At 36.0% G+C, this 23,439-nt stretch overlaps 1 protein-coding gene across 2 annotated transcripts in view; it reads right to left on the bottom strand.

The window, feature by feature from the left end:
• PIEZO2 (piezo type mechanosensitive ion channel component 2) overlaps positions 1 to 23,439 on the bottom strand; it is a 289,098-nt gene that overhangs the window by 169,075 nt on the left and 96,584 nt on the right. For both annotated transcript variants that reach the window (XM_090137357.1, XM_090137356.1), the window contains exon 3: positions 13,658 to 13,783. In XM_090137357.1, coding sequence (XP_089993483.1) covers positions 13,658 to 13,783 — 126 coding nt within the window. The remainder of the gene's footprint in view (positions 1 to 13,657; positions 13,784 to 23,439) is intronic.

Here is a 23,439-nt window from a genome sequence, read left to right as displayed (position 1 = left end):
AGCAAGTGAGGAATATTTCCCCATTTACCATAATCTGGGTCTTTTTAATTTTTTTTTTTCCTATCTACAAAATCAATACCCTATTGGCAAACCTGAAGAGACCTGGCAGAAAGGCACACAAAACTGGTACTTACCATTTCAATAACTGCATTAGTATACAACAGAGTATAACTTCTGTGCAAAAGAATAACTGAATTTCATATTGAAGATATTTTTTTCTTCCCAACTAACAGAACTGATACTTCAACCAACTTTTGAGAAGTCTTTGAAATCAGGAGTTGCCACAAACCTATTTAAAAAGTAAGATTTTATGCTTTTCTCTGGAAAAACAACATACCAAAACACAGATGTTAATTTTTACCTTTTGATTAAATGCATCACTCACCAATTCAATGCAACATATATTTTCAATTCCCGCAGCTGCTGTTTTATAGTTTCGTTCTTTGCTACAGCTTAAAAAAAAAAAAAAAAAAGGCAAGAAGTGACAGGAACAACTGAGATCTATGCAGAGGAGGAAATGAGATATCATTTTCTTGTTGTTATCCAGAATGACATAGGATAGACGTAGAAGCCCATCTTTGACTTTTTGCAGATGTCTATGGAATCATATCAGTATTCCAGCTTTTCTTTATGTTGATGGGTATTTTTGTGAAATACTTTGTTCAGGTTTTACTTTTTTTTTTTTTTTTTAATCACATACGAGAGAATTTTGACAGCATTTCAGCCAGGGCATGAAAAGTTAAAAATAATTTTAAAATTCATGTATCATAAGCATTGCACAATCTAATTTGTAGAAAGGCTGTTGAGAGAACAGGATGGTAATGAGCAGGTGGTATTTCGCTCTCAAGGCAATGCAATTTAATGAGCTGAAATTTATTTTAGTTGAAAGGTCTCATAAAAATACAATACCATGAGATTACAGTAGCAGAAGATATGACCAGTTCTCCTTGTCTGGTCTACTGTAGGCAGAATCATGGCTCATATTATAAGCCAACAAGGCAAACCTGGTCGCCATTATCTCCAAACGTTTCCATTTACAAATCACTTAAAATTCTTAGTGACACTTTGAGGTGGGTTTGACAGTGAAGGGTTTATGTGAACCAGTGCCATGATTGAAAAAATTATTCCTGTACATCATTTTCCTTCCCCAGATTTTGTTGGGGCAAGAGATGCATGAAGGGCAGCCCTGAAGACTGTTCTCTATTAAGTCCACTATAGACCAAACCAGAGACTGGTGGACAATATGCATTCAAACTGCTGACTTCCTTTCTTCATGCATCCTCTTCTCCCAGATATCTCCCTTTTCATGGCTACTGAGCATCCAAGAAGTGCCCATTCAACAAATCACTTCTGCTTAATATCTCTCTTCTGTAGAAAACAGTGATTTATTGCTTGACAGAATGTAAGTTCTGCAGATAACAATACTACAACTGTTTCTAATTTCATAACCAAATCGCTTACTACTTCATTTTTTTAGACTTCAGTGTACTGCATCCCTGTAATCTTGCTTGTTACAGCTCTCTGAACCTTTTGGAAGCACTCATTTTTGGAGTTGGACTCAATTAAGTCTTGAAGTCCCATCCACACCCTACAATTCTGTGACAAGCTTATCCAAGGAGGTATTGCTCACATTGGCTTCCTATCTCAGTGGTACTTACTTTTTTAAAAAAAACTTGGGAAATTTCATGACATTCAATTTTATTGGTGAAAAAACTGTGCTGAAATCCTCCCCCCTTTCCCTCTCCCAGCCCAACCTCTTACCCAACCTCTTAGCTTAGCTAGGTTTGCTAATTATGTAATTCAATTAGCTCGATTCCTGAAATTGCACAGGTTGCCATTCAGTACTAAAACTTAATAATCACAGAAAGCTCATGAAATGAAGCCCCTGAAAAAGAAACGTGTGCATGTTTATATAAACAGAAAGAAACAAACTCAATTTGATAGCAGTTTAAAGGTACCTCTTGTCCCACTCCTCAGAGGGGTGATTTTTATTGTTTACATTATTCTTATACTTTATTCTTAGCTAAAAATATGATGAAGAGTTACCACAAAATAATGAGAACTGGTTAAACAGCAGTGTTCTAAACCTGCTGAACTGCTGTTAGCACAACAGCAACTATTATTATTAGTTTTGTTTTTGTTTTTTACTATTGCAGTATTTGCAGTTTGGGAGAGTCTCTAGGTCACATCTGCATGAATATATATAAAAAAAATAAAGGTTAGCCACAAAAAGCAGTTTTTCTCTCCTTTACTTTAAAACACGCAGAAAAAGTCCAGACTTATAAATAAGGCTTTCAACAGTAGGCCTTGTAATTCTACAAGTTTTATAATGCAGCTGTGTTTAATTAACACTGGGCCACCACACCCTCCAGATGGAAGATTTTGAGGACCATTAAAATCCAGCCTGGCACCTTGACTAAGGTCTGTGTTTCTAAGAATGATGGTTGGTTGCTAGACTCTACAATAGAGCCTGTTCTGGGTGTAATTTGAGTCCTTTGATGTTTCTCTGGTGGAGGTAGGAACGTGAGTTCTCTCATGAAACATCGCATTATTCAAAGATAAACCTGAGAGGTCTAGAACAAGCAAGAGATTCTTGGAACCTGCTGCTTGGCCATGTGTGGCATCACTGACAAATTACAGGGAAACAATCAATGATCAAGTCACAATCTGCTGGGTCTAGAGGATGAGATAAAATCATTCTCTTACATTTCAATATTCTTAATTTGTGTGCCAAAATGATTTTATCCATCTATATGAAGTTTCTTGGCCATTATAATTTTATAGGTAAAGTGACTCACGAACCAAAAAAACGCATGAATTGTTAACAGTTCTTATCACTGTGTCCTTTTTGCTGGCTGACTTCTTTTGAAATGTCTGACTCTATACATAACAGACATAATTGAGAGAGCTCTTAAATACTCTGAGTTACAGTACTCACCATAAACTTTAGCAAAGGACTGAAATTCTGTTTTTATTAAGATTGTTTTTTTTCCTCTTTTAAGAAGCACAGAAACTGTACTTCTTTTACTGTACTCCTCTTTTAAGAAGTACAGTAACTGATGATACACCACACAAAGCTTGAGCAAGCTCTCATCAAACAGTTGTACATTAAAGAACACAGCCATATTCAGTTCTCCCAGTTTTAAAATAGGTATTTGGTATCACTGTACTTGGAAATGAAGTTCATTCTCCAAACACTGGACTTTGAAAAATAGTACCCTCCTTTCCTTATTTGTAGGACACAAAAATATGATTACAGTTTTGTCAAAAATTCTTTTTGTTTATTTAAATTAAAATTTATGCCATTGAAAGTCTTGATAGTTATAGCCTAGATTATTACTATAACAGCTCTGAAAGTCAGTTTATTGATTCCTTTAAATTTCTAAAAGAATGTGATACGATAGAATTCAGTAGCAAGTATCATATGTATGGATGGAAATGGTGCATAAGCATCATACGTATGGATGAAAACGATGCAATGTTACTGATCTAAGTATCAGGAATATGCTAGACATCTAATGAAGCAAAAGAGCAACGTTTAAGACAGAAATAAAGTCTTCCCTTCTGAACTCACCTAATGAATTCTCTTCCTTCCGAAGATCTGAAAGGTATTTTTCCTTCCTCTATGAGTGCTAAGGAATTTTACTTCTTTATTTTGCCCTGTGTTAAAAGCAAGCATGACAGATGTGCTGCACATTATTTACGCAAAAGTGGTAAGGTACGGTGCCTGCTCACATCCTCTGTGGTTGTTGATTCAGGCATAGATCTGGCAGAAATTGAAGGAAATTTTAAGGCGTTTTCCATTTAGAAGTGAACTCAACAAAGCATGCAAGTTCGTTCAGCATTTGACCCAGATTTTGGGCTGCATCCTAACACACTGACACAGGAGAGCCCACCAAAGCACTGCTAGTCCAAGCCTGTGAAGAAAACTTTTTCTCCCCAGATGTCTCCATGTTATATTATGTGAATGACATCATTTTCTTTGTTTCATGTGGTGATTTATTTTATACCACGCAACTGCTCAGTAAACCCAGTACATTTTACTGATGTTAACTTTGAGTCAAGATCTGCCTCATTGTCCTGAGCAACCTTCACTCTGCATTGTGAGGCAGAGCAGCTCACCTTGTAGCTGGGACATCTAGCGAGGGGCCCACTCGTAGCAGAGCTGCTTCGGTCAGCAGCTGTCATCATCTCAACTCAGATTTGCCATTCCCTTCCCAGGTGAGGCTCACAGCACACTGCCAACACAGAGCATCATGAGGCATGGCAGACTCAAGCCCATGGGCTTGGATCCAGGAACAAAAACCTGCTCCAGCTTATAGAGTAAACACATACAGTTTCACAGCATCACCCTAGCAAATCAGGGTTTCTAAAAATATTCAAAATGAAGAAAAACAATACGTAAAGATGTTAACAACAGCCTATTTCCAAAGATTTATCTCATGTTGAAGTGAAATTATTTTCAGTGGAAAGCATTTTTATAAATTGTGTTCAACACACAAATATCTGGTTTCCTGTTCCTGCACAGTAACTCCAAAAGAATGCCCCCTCAAATATTTACGTTATGGTGATTTGGATGATCTGCAAGAGAACTTTTCAACATGATGCCCTACATCAGCACAGAGATGTTGGTTGCTATAGCACTACAACTTTTGTCTTACTACTCACTACTACAACAAAACACTGCAGATGATCCAAAACAACCCCAAAACAGTAGTGTTGATGTGTGAGGCCTATCCCTGAAAAAGGACTTACAGCCCTGAAACCGACCATGTGAGCAGCCTGCTTCTGACCTTCCTGGTATTCAAAATCTTTCTCAATATGGAACCAGACCTGCTAGTAATTTGGGATTTAAAAGCAGCTTCCATTGCCAGCTACTTACAAAAACACAGAAGGCTCCTTCTCACACGATGGCTTCTTAATTTACCAAGAGAATTGACCAAGAGTACAAAGAAACAAGAGCTACCCTTCTGCTTTGCCTTCCCCTATCATGTTATGTTTTATTGAGTGTTTTTTTTCCCTCAAAGCTGGACTTGATCCTCCCACTTTTTTTTTTTCCCTTCTTCTTCTTTTTTTTTGAAGGGGGAGGGGGGAGTTGACAAAGAAAACTGCCCAAGTCAGTATCACAGCATTAGCAGGTCCATTGGGTGTTTCCCTTGGTGGAGCATCAGCACACCTTTGGAAGCACACCAGTTTCAGAAACAATCTACATGCTGCACCCAGTGGCTTCCCAACAACTCTCTCCAATGCAGATCTGACTGTCAAAAACACAAAATCTGTCTGGCAGTAAGAAGGATCACCTCTATGTCAATAAAATTTTCTGCTTCAGTCCAGACATTTCATAAAACTCAGCCAAAGTTTCAGTCTGTTCTGATTTTTTTTTTTATTTTACTCTGAAATTGTCTGATTGTACTGATACATGTTACAGTGTAAGTTATCACAGAAATATGATGTAGATTATGAGATACAGTACCGGGCTTATGTTTAACCAAGAAAATGCGCTGTGCTGCATGAAACAACCTCAAAACATGCAGCATAATTCCTCTTCCACTACAAAGAGAAGAATTATAAACTCTAAGAAAGTATCCTGAAATCAGTTTCAGACAAAAACCCAAACAAATAGCCTTTTGAAATTCATGTCACGTTCAGAGTCAATAGTTTCATGTCAGGAAAACAATGAATTTCTATGTACGTAACCTGGAGCACAGGATTTTTTTTCTTTCTTTTTTTTTTTTTTTAAAATTATCTTAAAGGAAAGTATGAGAATACTAAAATCATTCCTCCATGATTATATACATTAGGCAAACGGTATTATATGACAGCGCAGAAAAAATGTTCAGAATATTGCTGGATTTTCACATGGCAACATATGAGAAATAAAGATGCAGTAAGTACAATGAACACCAACTTTCTGAACTGTTATGCACTAACACCCCTTAGGAAATTAAGCAGGACTTATCATACATGCCTAAGAAGCAATTACAGAAGCTTCTGTTTCCTCAGTCATAAATTTCCTTGCTGCATAAAGTTACACCAGAAGTGTTGAAGCAATGTTGACATTCAGTATGTACTGGATTAAAGTGAAATTGACTTTTATGTGCAGAATAAACTATTGTAGCTTTTTTTTCTTTCTTTTTGGTCATGAAAAAAAAATCTCACAGTAAAACCTTTTCCTGATTAAAAGTTTATCATAAGGTGTGTTCCACATGATCTACTGCATGATGCTATACGTTCTTGACTCTTGGTAAGACCGAAGCAGTAGAGGTTGAACCTTCCCACCAATATTCCATTATATTTTGTTGCTGTGTGACCAGTGACAACAGAGGGGAAGCCTGAGAGAATGGCATCTGACATGGAAGCCCCAGTGAAGCAAAGGAATGTAACTGAATTCCTTCATGTGGAAAAAAATGGAACATTTATGGAGATCAAACAGTGGATGTGAGCATAGTGAAATTTGAACTGCATGGGCAATGTTCTCCCAGCAACAATGCTGTCATTGCAGCTGTGAAATGGTGGGTCACCTCTGCTGGTGCAGACTTTTTTGAGCCCTGCATACAGGCTTTTTGTTCATCACTGGCAAAAAAAAAAAAAAAAAAAAAAAAGGCTAGCTAGTGGTCGTGATTGTGTTGAAAAATAGCGTTGTGTAGTGAGAATTTGCTCTATGAAAGTGTTATTTCTGAGAAAATAAATATGAGGCCTTACTTTTGGAGCAACTTACGTACCTGACATGCAAAGCAGTGTGAACTCTCTACAGACAGCGCAGTTTTGCACTATCTGTGCTAATCTCTCCAGAATTTTCTGTCTTGCTGGAGATTTGGATAAATAGTCATTAATAGCTTTTAAGCTCATTGTTCTACAGGAATAGCTGCTGAGATGAGGAATGCTCTGAAGAAAACCTTACGTCATTACTCTTTAAACTGTGATATCTCCATAAAGCTTAAGCCAAGAAGCTGTCTCTCACTGACACCCATACAGTACTAACCACAGAACAGGAGAAGTCCTTTCTTAATGTGTTTACATGCTAAACCACGGCACGGATTTTTCAATCCACATGGCACCAGGCAAAGGGAAGTATCCCAAAGAGTTAGTCTTATTGCTTGGGCTAATAAGGACAAATCCATAGATTAACAGATAGTAAAGAACAGTAGCTTTCACAGTTCCTTTCCATTTTTGAAAAGAAAGTGTATTATCTGGTCGTTCGGGAACATTTTCTGCTTATCTTGTGCTCAGCTTACAGTATCTTACTGTGAATCAAGCTTCGTATAGCTTGGTGTGGATATACTACAAAGCCAAAACACATAAAGTATCTGAACTCTCATAAAACCTGAAAATAAAATTTCAGGTAATTAACCATCTGTGCTGATTTAATCTTCAGTAAAGACTGTAGCTCAGAACTTCAGAAATGGGTGAATATCTGAATTCTACTAAAATTCCAAATGCATATTATGGGATTTAGTAGTCAGTCATACATGGGCGCCAGAGAACTTTCAGAACCCAGACAATCTCTATTCTATTACAGTATGGTCATGTAAATTTGGTTCCCACTGAAAACACCACCATACCGCCTTGAAAGTGATTTAGCTAAACATCTAGCATTTCATATTCAGTTCATACTGTAACTGCTATAATAGATGCACAGGCTCAGACAGTGTCTAGTTCAAAATGAAAATCTCCACAAAGAAGAGTCATTTAGAAGAGTTATGAAGAGTTCATTTCATAAATTCTTGACTGCATGCTTAATAAGGAAAGTCAAAACGGACAAAGACTACAGAAAACAGAATCTTCCATACAATTCTTTAGCATGTTATTGCTAATGTAAGTTTTAGTCAAACTTCCAGTAGTTCCAGGCAAAGGAATCAATTAGTAATGCAGTTTGCTAAATAATTATTTTTCAATAAAAATAATAGCAAGATATTCATTCTAATTGTATATGTAAACTTACACATTTTCTTTGTGCCATGTGGATTGATTCCATTTCATACGAAGTTGTGTGACTGAAACAAAAGTTTCTAAAGTTATCCAAGCTATTCGTAGAAAAATTTCAGAATATTTGTTTAATGGGTTCTTTTGTCATTTAGGAACAGGTTGGAAAAAAAAAATTAGAATTTCTCATTGCCTGAAAAATCTAGTGCCAACTTTCAAGACAGCATTTTTGTTTCTACTAACAAAGAAAACCCCAAATTTTCTCTTCCTGCCCCTCATGCTGATACCACACAAACACAATCTAGCAGCTTTTCAGGATACAAAAACATGAAATCTCTCTAGGTACCTAGGAAAAAGTACCTGGTACTCACTCCTGTGAAAGATCAACTGCAATCCTGGATTACAGTTTTCAGTAAGAAACCTAATTTGCTTGTACTGGATATCACTGCTTCCTAACATAACCCAAAGCCCCAGAGACATGCTGGTAGTAATGCAAACACAGGATGCTCATTTGGCCAATAAATCATTCAAATACATATAAAGCAGAAAGTTATTACAATTCCAGAATGGTGACACGCATTTGTTTGATATGTAGGGGACAGGGAGTTATCTGAATTTAGTTCCCATAATGTGATAGAGAAGCTGTCTAGGAAAGTCTATTTCAGTCTATTATCCTTTTCATTACACATAATCATTCTGTAGATAAAACTTCTGAACTGTACACAGTTTTAAAAAATGGTTTCTAGTTATTAATTAGAGATTCAGTAGTTCTATTATTTGACGTAAAATAAAAATAGCCAAAATTGCTGTGAATGACCGTTTTGGTATTCTAACAAACACTGAATCCAAAATTAAAGTTGATTAAAAATACAACAGATAGAAAATACAATTTTTAATTGTATTTCTAAGGACTAGTGCTTTAAGTAGTAAAAAAAAAAAAAAAAAAAGAAACTGTTTTGAAAGAATAAGCATTTCAGAAGATCGAACTGTAGACTTCAACAGCAAGAGATGGAACAGTCAGCAGAAAATAAAAAATGAATGTATACTATTACAAATAAGAGAAAAATAAATTGCAATGTTTTCACTTAGTACTAAACACAGGAAAACGACACATGGAGGAACAGTATAGCAAGGAATATTTGCACTCATCTACTGAAAGTTTAAAATAAACATCATGGAAAACACTGCTGTTGCTGGTGGAAATGTCATTTTAAAAATTGTTTAATTTTTAATTTTAAAGAAAAGACTACAGCTTTACTGAAGAATGATACTCTATGTGACTTTGTGACCTAATTTTCTATCTCACAGATTCTGTATGCAAGCAACATTGCTTAATCAAATTACCAGAAATCTATTCCATCAGAAGTAAAAATTTAATGGAATTCTATGTATTACATCATGAATACCACCATATCTCAAAATCTGATTCTGGACATGGAAATATCATTGAAACAAGACTGATCATATTGCTCTCAGTTGCTTAAGTTTACCACAGCTCACACTTGCTGTATTTTTATTGTTTTCCTTCTCTACTATATGAACTCTGATTTAATGTTAGTTCTAAACAATGCAACTGTAACTAACTAGAAATATTTTACTAAGATAAATGAGGATTCCTAGCAGCAATTAGTGCTAAGTAATGCTTACAAGACACTTAACAAAAAAAACAAACACCTAAACAAAATAGATAAATAAATAACTCCCCCAAACCCACATTTAGCTGAACATTTTTAAACACCTCTATCAACCCATCAGCATACATCCACTATAGCTTACAAACATTTTTGAAGCCAGCCTGAAAGAGAAGGTGTATAAGCTCTAAAAGAGAAAATGGATGAAAAAATGAGAAGCTGCAGAAACCAAACATTCCAAGACCTACTTATTTTAAACACTATCAGCTCATTTTTAGTAACTCCAAGATAAGAACTCAGTATCCTACAGTCCATCAAAAATTCTTTCTACTTTGCTCTTACAGGTGGCCCAAATTAATCTGTTTGTAGATGTAAAAGATTATTACAGTGGTAATAATACATAATAAAGGAATAATAAAGTGGCAATAAAAGATTATTAAGGACAGTTGTCCTTAATTTCCAAAATGAAAATTTAACTGTGTAAAATTTAAGAGGTGATAGTCTGCATTATGCCCCAATTGAAACATTTTTCAAGTGTTTCTATTACCAAAATGAAAATACTTTCAAAAAGGTACAATAAAACAGTTTGAAAAGAAAAACTTTAAAAAGAAATTACATTTTGATTCAGAAGTTGGCATTTGAGTATATTCAGACAAACTACAGAATTTGGAGATAAAGGAAGACTCCTCTCTCTCCGGTTTCTTGAACTGCCAGGAATTAGATTAACTACATATCGCAACAAATTTTAAAGAAAAGAAAAACAATTTAATTTAAACATTAATTCATTAATTTGGGGCATGAAAATGATGGAATCAGCTTTAATTTCTCTGCATCAGGAATTCTGGAGAGCAAAAAATCACTGTAGGATCATATTAAAATTTCACAGACTTTATCACTGGATCAATTAAAAATAAAGCAAAATAATTAAAAAGATGGGATTTCTTTTTTTCTCCTTTCTGCGTTGACACCTTTTTCACTCCCTCCTTCTCCTTTTACCCAGCGCAGAAAGTATTGCACCAAAAGTCCTGGTCTACTTTTACATTAATTATTTCCCCTTCATTTACACAAGGGCAATATATGTAAAGTTCCAGCAAAATCAAAACAAGATTAAATGTAAAGAAAAAAAAATCAAAAGTAATATAACCAAAAATCCTTCAAGGTGGTATTTGCAGATGTCCCCTTAACGCGGGGTGATGAATAAATCAGAAGACAGAATTCAGAAGTCTTGATAAACAAAAGCATCCTGGAAAAATGTGGGTAAGCACACGTATATGAAATGCTTATATGAATGAGATAAGGAAAAAATATATCTATCATTTTTCCATTATAATGAATTAAAAATAAAGTGTGAGACACCACCACTCTTGCAAATAAATAAATGAATAAATAAACTACCATGTAGTAACATATAAACAAGAAGCATCAGTCACATACATGTGGGCAATTTTATATTCAGCATGTACTCTGTGAAATTACTGCCTTGCTTTAGGCACTGGACTTCAAGAAGTACGTGCATCACTTGGAGCAGAGGTAGACCAATAAGTAAAACATGACATATGAAAAAGGTGTGGACGGACTGAAGTTCTACGAAAAGATGAGAATGAAAGGAGTATGTACGGCAGACATAACTTCAAGTACTTAACAGGAACCATGAAGAGAAACAGAAATTTATCCTCCGTTTCCACAGTACATTGAAGGTGATGGATAAGATATTTTTACTAATGGGGTAAAAAATTCTATAATGATAAGCATCAGAAGAGACTATATAATATTTCCAGAAGGGCATACAGGGCTTAGGAACTAAACAAACAGCTGTAAAAACTGTTTCGTAACAGTTGATCCTGGTCTGGACAGGGAAACAGAAAACTCTAGTCTTCCAGTCCACATTTCTGCACTTCTTATTGAGTGAAAAGAGTTGAATAAACATTAACAGCTAACTCTAACAGGCAGAGATCATAACACTGTGCAGACGCTATGGGCACGGTGCTGTCACTTCTCCAGCTATGGCTTAGCACACTGCTGCAGTCAATTTTGCAGTGCATTATTCATAAAGCTGGGGAACAGGAAATATAGTAGGGCTGTTGTCACCAAATAATTACAAGCAGAAATGCTACCAAGTACTTTCTGAAGTGGGTGTTTTGTCTTTTCCACACCTTCGCAGTACCACATACTCTCTGGTGCCACTTAACAATAATAACTTATGTTATCAACTGATCTAACAAGGGACTTGGCATTTTCTGTCTCTTTCATCCACAACAGTCCTTATATCTTCTTCATCTTCCTCTGCCCCTTGGAGATCCAGTACCACATTCCCTTCTTCACTGGCTTCACCTAAAGCTTACTAACTATAGCCATACCACTAAACAAAATGGTGCTAGTTCACTCTGCAAACATATTCAGGCACTGAAATTCAACTGATTTTTTGGATGACTAGACTGTTAAAACCATCTCTAGAACAACTTCTGTCAGCCAGTTTTTTCTCTCAAATAAGTTAGTCACTGTTTGGGATTTACATGTGACAAGAACCACTCCCACCATGGTAGGATGTGGATCATTTCATGCCAACTGGTCTCAGTGCTAAAGAGCAGCCCATGGCATCTTCAGTTTACTACTACATCCCACACTCACTGTCCTGTGAGGTTGCCCCACTTAAATGTTCCTTTGTTGCTACTGCAGGAGAGGCTGGCAGAAATATTTACAGCAGGAAGGAAATTCCTGCTGTACAGGAATTGTACTGTTTACAACAGTAATGAAATTATTATTATAGCATCTAGAAGAGAAGTTGTTGAATTTAGCAATATTAATTACAGATAGAAATAGAAATGTCCTCTCCTTCCTTCCTGCAGGAGTGAACTCTTGAGAATAAAGTAATCCTTTAAATTGGGTTCCACTGTAGAACCCAGTTCCCACTAAGGGACAAAGAAAAAGTGATGTGCCTGCATCTCCATCTTGGATGATTAAAAACTCTCTACCCATACAAACATCTTCTAACACTGGTACAATTACTATAATTTATATAGAAAGAATATGTTTTTGCCATAAGACAGTTAGATGTGGGAAATCAACTCATCTGATTCACTCTGTCAATACTATGCATTTCTGAAAAAAAAGAAAATATACTTTTTGACTCTGAGTGTCTGATGTGAACTGACAAAGCCTGCAACCTTCCTGTTAAGAATGATATAAACACAGTTATGCCTTTTACTTCAAGAAATGGTTTCAGCTAAAAGCAAAATTGTAATGCACACTCCAAGTTTCCTTACGATTTTGTTGCTTTAAGTCAAATACTTTACTTCACATAATGTTTCTTGTGTTTAACTGTAGCATAACTGTTTACCCAAGTGGCAGCAGCCTACTCTGAGATAAATTAAATGGACATTTATCAAGGGCAGGTTGACAGTTTCAAATGTTAATCATAAGCACTGCAAGACAAGTACAAATAGCTTCTACCTGGAGGTTACATATCCAAATCAGTGGATAGATATTATAATTAACTTCTACACAATAAAGTACATTTGCTTCTGAATTATTGAAGAACATTTCCTGAGAGAGGAAGACGTAAAATGCCATGCAATATATTTATAAGTAGAGTTTACATATAAATAAAATCTGAAAATCCTTCTGCCCATATAATGCAGGCAAGCTGTTTAAAATACTGTTTAAAAATATAAATCTCGAGGTCAAGATTTAACTTTTAATTAAACAAACTGCTTAAACAGAGTTCCATCCAACAGAGGCATAATATATGGGCAGAGGGTTTTTTTATTACTATATCTCAATTTATTTTAGTACAGTGAATTATTAATTAATAAGATAACAGTTCAGCTACTCAGATTCTGAGGGAATTTTGAGAAAGCCTAAAAGTAATCATTGCTAAACCAAAAGAGAACATTCATCTAGTGGGAACAAAAGTTAACACACTTAATTTCTTAAATCACTCTAGAATTTTTGCCCTAGTCATAGAAATTATTAAGGAAACAAGAAAGATGAAAAAAATTCATAAAAGCACAATGGTAAGTGTCTTCCCATCAACCTTCACCCTTCAAACCACTGAAGCATCTGCACTCTTAAAACGCTAATAAAAGCTAAAAGGTTTTACTTACAGTTAAAACCAGGTTCAATAGTTCTTCCAGCTTCAAGACTGTTTATTGTAATCTGAAAGATGATGTGCAGCAGCAGAAATGATAGACTGGTGAAACACAGAGATTTTAATAATCGTCCTGTATGCCCTAGAAGACAAAATACACATATATATATATATGTAATTACAGATATAGTCAATAAATTTCTAAGCAATGCTTAAAGGTTTTCAGTAATTAAAAAAAAAAGCAAAAAAAAAACTTCTGACCAAGGACATTCTGCGAGTCATTTAGTCCCGCACTTTGGCCACAATAACCCCAGGCAACACTACAGGCTTGGGGCAGAGTGGCTGGAAGACTGTGTAGAGGAAATGGAGCTGGGGGTGTTGACTGATGCTAGACTGAACATGAGCCAGGAGTGTGCCCAGGTGGCCAAGAAGGCCAATGGCATCCTGGCTTGTATCAGAAATAGTGTGACCACCAGGAACAGGGAAGTAATTGTCCCCCACACTCAGCACTGGTGAGGCCACACCTTGAGTACTGTGTCCAGTTTTGGGCCCCTCACTGCAAGAAAGACATCGAGGCCCTGGAGCGTGTTCAGAGGAGGGCAACAAAGCTGGTGAGGGGTCTGGAGCACAGGCCTTATGAGGAGTGGCTGAGGGAGCTGGGATTGTTCAGTCTGGAGAAGAAGTTCAGGGGAGACCTTACTGCTCTCTATAACTACCTGAAGGGAAGTTGTAGTGAGCTGGGGGTCGGCCTCTTCTCTCGTGTGACTAGTGATAGGACTAGAGGGAATGGCTTCAAGCTGCACCAGAGAAGGTTCAGGCTGGACGTTAGGAAATACTACTTCTCTAAAAGGGTAGTCAGGCACTGGAATGGGCTGCCCAAAGAGGTGGTGGAGTCACCGACCCTGGAGGTGTTCAAGGAACGTTTGGACGTTGTGTTGAGGGACATGGTTTAGTGAGAACCATTGGTGATGGGTGAATGGTTGGACTGGATGATCTTGAAGGTCTTTTCCAACCTTAGTGATTCTGTGACCTTACTCTTGACTGACGCTCAATGGACAACACCATAGCTAAAAGCAAACTTACATAAATGAGCCCTTGAGTATTCTTTAACTACAAAACCACTGATTGTTGTTTTTGATATTTCCTTCTACTCTTCCATTAAAATAAAAAACTTTATTTAGTCTTCAAATAGCAATTTTTAACACTACAAATAATATCGTTATGCTCCATGTTACCTGATACAAAATACGTACAATACTTCTAATATTGAGAAAAATCAAAGGCTATTAATCTAATTACACTTTCCAAAACAAATGACGTGGAAGGAGGAATAACAACTCGGGAACCTCAGTTTGGTTCAGAAATAGAGACAAACTTCCAAATGAATGCTTTGCTTTGTGTAGACTGCCCTCTTTCTCTTCTTGTAGTAGATTTTTTGAAAATTATTTGCAGTACACACTGAAGAATGTTGTGCCAAATACACTTGGTTTTAGCTCCTCTATGATTTACCAGAGATCTATAGCCAAAAGTCAATATCAAGTGCTTGATGGAGACTTTGAAAATGCCTTATAAATCCTCTAGGAAACACTCAGCTTTATCATAGGCAGCCAAATTTGCAAGGGATGAATAAATAAAGTAAACCATTAGTATTTCAAAAAATATGCAACATTAACAGTAAGCTGTATTGCTGATAAAAGACAACATTACGTATCACCCTACTTGACCTACTTACAACAAAATTCTATTTCTTATGTACTTTATACCTAGACTTTGTACCACCTACATCATGCATTTGAAGGTCATTTTATAAATTTACAGACTGAAAAACTAAACTGTTCCAATTCTTACATGGATTTATAAATGAAACCAAGGCAATGGGGGGGCAGAACCAGCAGATTATACTTGGAAAATGTTCCCCCTACGTGCATCCTGTTTCTTTTATACTTACTCTGTGTGAATCTATGGCTAGCAACTTCTAGAAAGAAGGCGATGACTAAGACTGACCGATGCTTTGGTTCAGATTGGATCACAGAGCTGATAAGTTCACAGCTGCATGACAGGGAGTCAACTGTGTCATACTGTATTTTTTTATTTGCTTCTAGTTTCTCACTGTTCTTGTCTGTATTGTAATAAGCAATAAATTACTTTAATCTCTCTATGCTGAGTCTGTTTTGCCCATGATGGTAATTGGTGAGTGAACTCCTTGCCCTCATCTCAGCAACTTTTTTTTTTTTTTAAATCATATTTCCTCCTCTGTTCCTTTGAGCTGGGCAGTGAAAGAGCAGAGTAGCCATCAGGGCGAGACATTTCAGGCATATCATCGATGGCCCAAACCACAGTTTAAATGTAAAGAATCAGATAAATATGGTTTAGTAGCTTTAGAAAAAGTTGCAACTCATCTCACTCCATCAGACTCAAGCTTTTGTTATATGCTTGCTATCTCAACAATGCAAATTTTTATTACCAAATGCCTGCGATGATCTTCCTTTAAAAAAAATAATGAGTTTAAATAGTTCAAACTAAATGGAAACGGCAAGCTTAAGTGTGAAATTCTGAAATCTGAAAAGGAAGTTATATTTATTAACTACATGCTTTGCATGGCCTATTCACCCGCTTCCAGTGATCAGTCAGACATCAGAGTTCTCAGATACAAGACAATCCAGGCTGCAGAGCATTACAGAATAGAGTAAAGTTTAAGTTCTTTATGTCAGAGATCATTTTTTGTTCTATGTTTACAGAAGTTGCCCACCTGGCTTAGGACAAGAACTTCCAAACAGTATAAATGCATAAGTAGCAAAATATCTCCTGTATTCAAGATCATGAAGTGTGAATATATGACAAGCTGCATATTATTACATCCGTTTTTAAGTGTGCTGTCATATGTAATAAAATACAATGACTGGCAAGCCTCAGTATTCAGTAGTTCTTCCTACATTACCAGATCCCAGGCTGCATACTCTTATATGTATATTATATATATATATATTATATATATATTATATATTATATTATATTTTATATATTTATATATTTATATAATATTTATATAATATAATATATTATATATTATATATATAAATAAATAATATAATATTTATATATTATATTATATATTATATATATATTATATATTATATATATATATATATATATATATATTCAAGCTGAAAACAAACTATTTGACAACACTGATCCTATGTACCCAGCATTTCTCTTCAAACACACTTGTAGATTGAACAAGGCATTTAACAACTAACTTTGTGATCGTCTTCCTTTTAGGAACTGTGAAAAATGTTGAAAAAAGCATTTCTTGAAATGCTGAAATGTCAGGAAAACATCTGCACAAAGTCAAGGAATATTTTTAAAGGATAATTAACACTTATAATAACAAGTGAAGACTCAGCTTTATAGTAAATATGGCAGAGGAAATACACTGCTGGAAGGATGCTAGGCATGTTCAGTACACACTATAACATTCCTCAAGGACTCTTCTCTTCATGACCATCAGTGGGATAGGACCACCATAACACCATACCAAGCAGCAGCCCTTTGCATTCCCTGTCACATTCAGCTGTGACAGCAGAAACTAGAAGTTTTTGGAGAATAAGAAATACTATGCCCCTTTTGGAGAGACATCAACAACTTGGGAAAAATCGGAGTGCTAGAAAAATCAGTGAATTATTTGATATGTAATTTATGCCAAGGATGAAGTGACAGATTTGGACAAAGGATGAGTTTCAATTTATAGTGGATTTTGGATAAACCCATTTGTCTGTATTTTTACTCCCATATTTTTTCATTCTACTGAAAACTCAATTCTAAACTACACAAAGGAAAAAAATTAACTGTATATGTACAGGACTGAGTGGAAAGAAAAGGGGAAAAAAGTCTCAGTTCACACTGGAAATCAAAATGCTACTCTGATTTCTTCCCTTTTGTTTTAGATGTATAGACTCATATATGTTCATAAAGACTGTTATAGGAAGAATATTCTCTCAAAACACCTGTATTTCTATCTTTGAAACTGGGTTATGATTTTACTCACACTGGTGTGGCTCCACCAGCTCCAGCAGACCAGGGTGAATGAGCAGAGTATGCCCCAGAACTTGCCTGAATGATTAAAAAATGGATCTGCTTTTAGGTGTAGTGTGTTGTTCCTCCTGATACCTCATAGGACCTATACCTGGCTTTAGAAATGTCCTCCAGTGCACTTCAGAAATACAAGGAACATGCTTCCAGACTCTCAGTCCTTCCAAAAGGCTCCTGGGTGTTCCAGTCAGCCCAGCAGGAATGTGGTCAGGATGCAAAAGGCTTTATTAACCTTCTTCTAGCTAGCCCAATTGTAACATTAAATGGGATTCAAGAAGGCCAAAATCTTTTCAAACGTGGCAGAGGAATCCATTTTTTATTTTCGAAAAGTAATGCAGCCAAGAGCTGGATTAGTGATGGCATGTGCCCTCAGCCACAGGCATGCAACCTTAGTACAACTAACTGCTTGAATGTGCCCAACTGGGACTGCTGCTGTCAACAAACACATACATTTCTTCTCTGCTTGCATCACGATTGTTTGAAAAGGTGGAGCCTCCACCAGGTATCCAGTGTAGAAAAATAGAATGATAATGTTTAGATAGGAAGTCCCATTATCTTTTTCTGCTACTCCTTTTGTCTAAAATAACAAAGTATGACAGAATTATTACTATTTTATTATATTATTAATAATAATTATTATTATTAATATGTTGAATTTCCTAAGAACTTATTCCAAAAGGGTGTGCTAAAAGGACAACTGATCAGTTGTCACTGAGAACCATTTAAGAATCAAATATATTAGCTTTTACTACAGAATCTGACCAGGAGCCTCAGGTTGTTGTGAAGAGTCTATCATAGAGGTAAATTCTTCAGTTGTTTCCAAGGTGCACTTTCATTCTACAAAGTTTTTTGTTTCTCTCATCCATTAGGTGGGGCACCACAAAAAAAAAACTGCTTGCATCTCTATCCTGATTTTTTTGGCAAGTACTACTATGCATCTATATGCAGAAAGTGATAAGTTCGAAGGGAAAGTACGTACTCTCCTTGCACTAAACTTGTGATTTAACTATAACCTTAGTGTTGAACTTTTTCAAGTCAGTTGGGTTTTGGATTGCACCCTGAACTGCTGCTACACCCTCAATTCTACTTCAACATTTTTGCTTGGACACTTTTTTACAAAACACTTTTTACACTGCTCACAGCAGATGAAATACCAAAGTACAAGTCATTTTTCACATGATCTTTGATAGCACACAGTGAGTGATAAATATTAATGGACACTTATCCACTTATCTTCTGAACTACTGACATTTCAGTTAATAAAGATACTCTATTACAGACACTCAGGATTCATATTTTTTTTTTTCATAAACCCTTTCACCAGTAAATGACAAACATAAAACTAAGTATCTCTCAAACACAGCCTTGGCTGCAGAAAATTTGTTCTGTGGTATGGACAGGTCAGTCTCACAGAATTTGTTTCAGCTTATAACTTGAGAACTACTTGATTTTCTGTCACAAGCCATAGAACCACCTCAGACCCTAACTGAAATCAGAGTCTAGAAACTCTAATCTCTATAATCTCCTTCTCCATGGCTCCAAGTATGAGTCTGTCAACACCATCTACAGTATGACTGGGGCAATCGGGAATGGGAAGATAATAAAATTTCTGTCCTGCAGACAAAACTGGAAGTTTGGGGATAACACGATCCACAGGAACAAAAAAATCAAAATGTCATAATTTCCCAAGTAAAACAAATTCAGTCTTTGATCAACTCTTTTATGTACATCAAGACACCATCTTACTAAGATAAATGAATGCTAAGAGTCCTGATTTGAAGCTTGCGAGATGTCTCAGCAGTGATAAAAACTACAGTTAGTTCCATCTAATCTTCAGAAAAACATCACCACCAAGTTCCTCATGAACACCTGCCACTTTGGCCACAAGTGTCAAATGTCAAATTCACAAATTTAAGCATATACAGATGAAAGTTTAAAAGCAAGAAAAAAAGTGGTGACATACCTATCTTCCATTTGTCAGAAAAGCTGTGCATTTCTGTACGCTCAGTCAGCAACACTGGAGAACAAGGGTCAGGCCCCTCTCCTGTATTTGTAAGGGCTATTGTGTACTAACTGATGCTCTAGACTGATGACCAAGGAAGACAAAGAAAGAGCTCAAAAGCAAGCTGTAGATAAAGCTGAGATTTTCAGAGTAGACTACTGGGTTAAACTTGCAGGATACAGTTTAACCTGGATCAAGAATGTATTTAAGCACATACTTATCTTCAATTGTATGAGCTGGGAGCGAAGGCTCACACTGTTGCATAAAAAGTTCATAAAATAGGTCTGCTTGACTGCTTTACTGCTAGAGTATTGACAATTTATGTGGCTATGCCTTAGAGCACACAGCTGGCAAGTCAAAGGAAATGAAGCTGTTTTAGATATCCACTGTTCAAATCAGTGCTCTACAGAAGCTAATCTTCCCTGTTTCCTTACAACTACAACATGTACTTATGTCTGTGTGGAGAAGATAAGCATAGCCTCAGTGCTTTCAACTCTTCTCACCACCACACACTTTTGGAGGTGCACAGAGACAGTGCTTCACAGTTTCAGATTCTCTTAAAACTATGCTAAGTCTTTGCCACTATCAGGTATATTATTATGCCATCTTCCCTAAAGTATCCATAATATTCCTACATACATATGCTTCAGTGATACTCAGCCCTACAGAATGACTTGTATATTGATGGTCGGGTTGTAACGGGTCTTCATGAACCCAGAATTCAGAGATGTTGTAATGTTTGACAGAAAAATATCTATGGATGCTTTCCTCACTTCAGAAGGCTGCTCAATAACCTGTAATTGCTATATTTTACGTAGATAAAGGAACAAAAATTGTGTTAATACCACCGTTGTAAAGTTTTGGCCTTTTGATTGCTGAAACACAATGGGGCTAACGTACGGAGAAAGAAGAAAGGAAGGCAATTGCTTGGAATAATTATACTAAGAAAAAAATATAATAATATGACAACGGCATGCCTTGTACACAGAATCATTTGCAATTACAAGTCACTGATTCAACAAGTAAAGCAATTGCATACTGGCTCCTCTTCACTAAATCTCAGACATTCTTTGTAAATAGAGAAAAAGGTGTCATTCTTTCAATGCACAGCAACCATAATCACTACATCTAGATTTAGCTTAATAAAACAAAAAATATAAAATATATTTTTTCTAATGAGTTTTTTTTACATTTCAACATCATCTGGCAGAGAGTTTGGTCTTACTAGAGCCTTAGACAGAGGGCAGACATTACCACAAGAAAATAAAACCATTTGGTTTACTCACTGTCTTTCCAGTAGGAAGACAAAAATAGAGAGCAATTAACCGATGCCACAGTCCATTTCGTACCTGCCCAGGTCCAAAATTTAAAATGTGTACCCACAAGCAGCTGCTCAAGATTTCATGCCATTATTTTTAACTGTTTTTAAAAATACCTGCTCAAGTAGCCACAGTGAAACTCTGACCAGAGGAGTACAAGATTTCAGACTCAGAAATTCAAGCAAGTTTCCCAACATTTCAAGTTTTATCCACACTTTTCTGAATGTGCCCATTAATCTCAGTACTGCAATCCACAGCTCTGTCTAATGTAATAGAAAACTTTTCTAATAATCTTTTAAAAATCAGGATTACTATGTACAAAGTAAAATTCGTACTACAGTATGTTCCTCATTTAAGATGAGTCTATTAGATTATCATAAAAACATGGGAATTTGTAACCGTTTATCACAAAATATGTAACTATCTAGAAATTTTACACTACTTTTTAAAGTAAAACAAAGACAACCAGTCTGATTTTCTGCATGTAGAAAGCAGATTCCTTTAAGATTCTTGTATGTACCCATGTATTTCCTTCCATTTCTCTCTTTTAGTAACTACAGAGCTCTAGGAAGGAAAAAAAAGTCAGTTTAGAAATGGTCACTGACATCTGCATGAACGTAAACAGACATGGGTAAACACAGTCAAAAATGCTGTGTAATTAAAAAAGTAAAGATTAGGAAGATGATTTAGAATTGTGTTAAAAAGTGTTGCATGGAATAATAAATGCTTACTTACGCCAGCTTCTTGCAGTATTTCCTGTTTTTCCTAGAAGTTTTCATGCCCGGAATACTTCTAGAACTGAGCTGTATCCTCTGCATCAATACACAATACCATCGTTCAAGCTGGTTATAATCTCTGACCAGCAAGTTTACACAGGCAATTTACCCATTTTGTTAACAAAATATTTGTCAGAAAAGACTCAGAACTTAACCATTCATTTTTTTCCAGATGAGCCTCATATGTTTTCAAAGCAAACAATGGCTACTTGATGTCTGCTTCTCAATTTGACAAGTGACGGTACCAAGTTAAACACAGGAAATAAATATCATCTGAGATACTAGTGCATATGAACACTGAGCAATTTTAAGGCAGAGCTGTTCTTTTACAGGAGTATTTGAGGTTTTAAAACACAGTTCCAGCTGCTTCCCATGAGGAATCTGAATCTCCATGTTTGCTAATGCAGACAGTATTTATTTTGAATTCAAATTAAGTCATTATTATCTGTCAGATGCAGTACTTATATAATATACCATGGTCATAAGAAACAGGTAACTCTAACTGGAATTCAGTTCCTCCAACAACAAATAGTATAAACAACTCCAAAGTAATGGGAAATAACAGCAGGACATTTGCTACAGTTCTGAAATACAGTATGAAAAAAATCGGTACTTACTGGGAGGTAAATAACTCTTTTTCCATTAAATACCTAACCACGTGTTAATAAGCAGCAAACAATTTGATGCAAACCACAGTGAGAAGCGAAGGCTAGAAGGTTGTGTAAATAAGACTAATATAGCTATTGAAAAATAAACCCTAACAGATGATGTCTTCACAAAGAACTAAGTGCTGAACTCAGTGGAAGCTGTGCTACAAATTTCTATCCTTTGCAAAACTCCCAAGAAGCTTGAGATACTCTCTCAGCTCAGGCAGAAGTCTTGCATATGGTCTACCATCTTTCTTAAGAATTTGCGTTAGTTAATTTCTAGATTAAAACAATACAGCTTCTAATTCAATAAAGGGCCCAAAAGTTAAAATATATTGATCTTTCAATTTCTCTGCAAAAACTTCCCAGGAAACTAGGTTGTGAATTCTGTATACTCTGTGGAGTAGTAGATTGGGAAAAACTGAAGAACTGCAAACTGATATATCTGACTTGCACATTTGGGAAATTGATGAAAACTTGAATTAGACTGAGAGGGTTAGGCACTGAAGAGGAGTCCAGGTAACTGGAAGATTGTAATGCCTAGAAGATCTTAGAAATCTTTGAAGAAACCAAAGGACAGGTAGAGAATGATATTTTAGATGAAACAGTAACGCTGATTTTCAATAAACTTCTGAGCTGTATTTCAGAAGAACAAATTTCTGTCGATGGCTCTTAGAGCAAATGAATCATCATGGGAACAGAAGTGATGTCATCTTGGGACATACCAGCTCTTGCCGATGGTGATTATTTGTCATCCAGCTCAGTTGCAATAGGTTCAGAAGTATCTTTTTTCCTTATTAATGACAGAATTATTCTTACCTGTTACATTCTGTCTAGTATTCACATTATGTGTGGAATGGAATGAATGTAGAATATTATGATCTTTAAGGTTCCTTCCAACCCAAGCCATTCTATGATTCATTCTATAAATACATACAAAACCTGGGGATTGAGAAAGTCCTCTA

The sequence above is a fragment of the Phasianus colchicus genome, chromosome 3, assembly GCF_987193195.1.
Source record: "Phasianus colchicus chromosome 3, bPhaCol1.hap1.1, whole genome shotgun sequence".
NCBI classification, from domain to species: Eukaryota; Metazoa; Chordata; class Aves; order Galliformes; family Phasianidae; genus Phasianus; species Phasianus colchicus.
The sequence above is the reverse complement of the archived record's forward strand: the minus strand, read 5'-3'. Positions and strand labels throughout refer to the sequence as shown.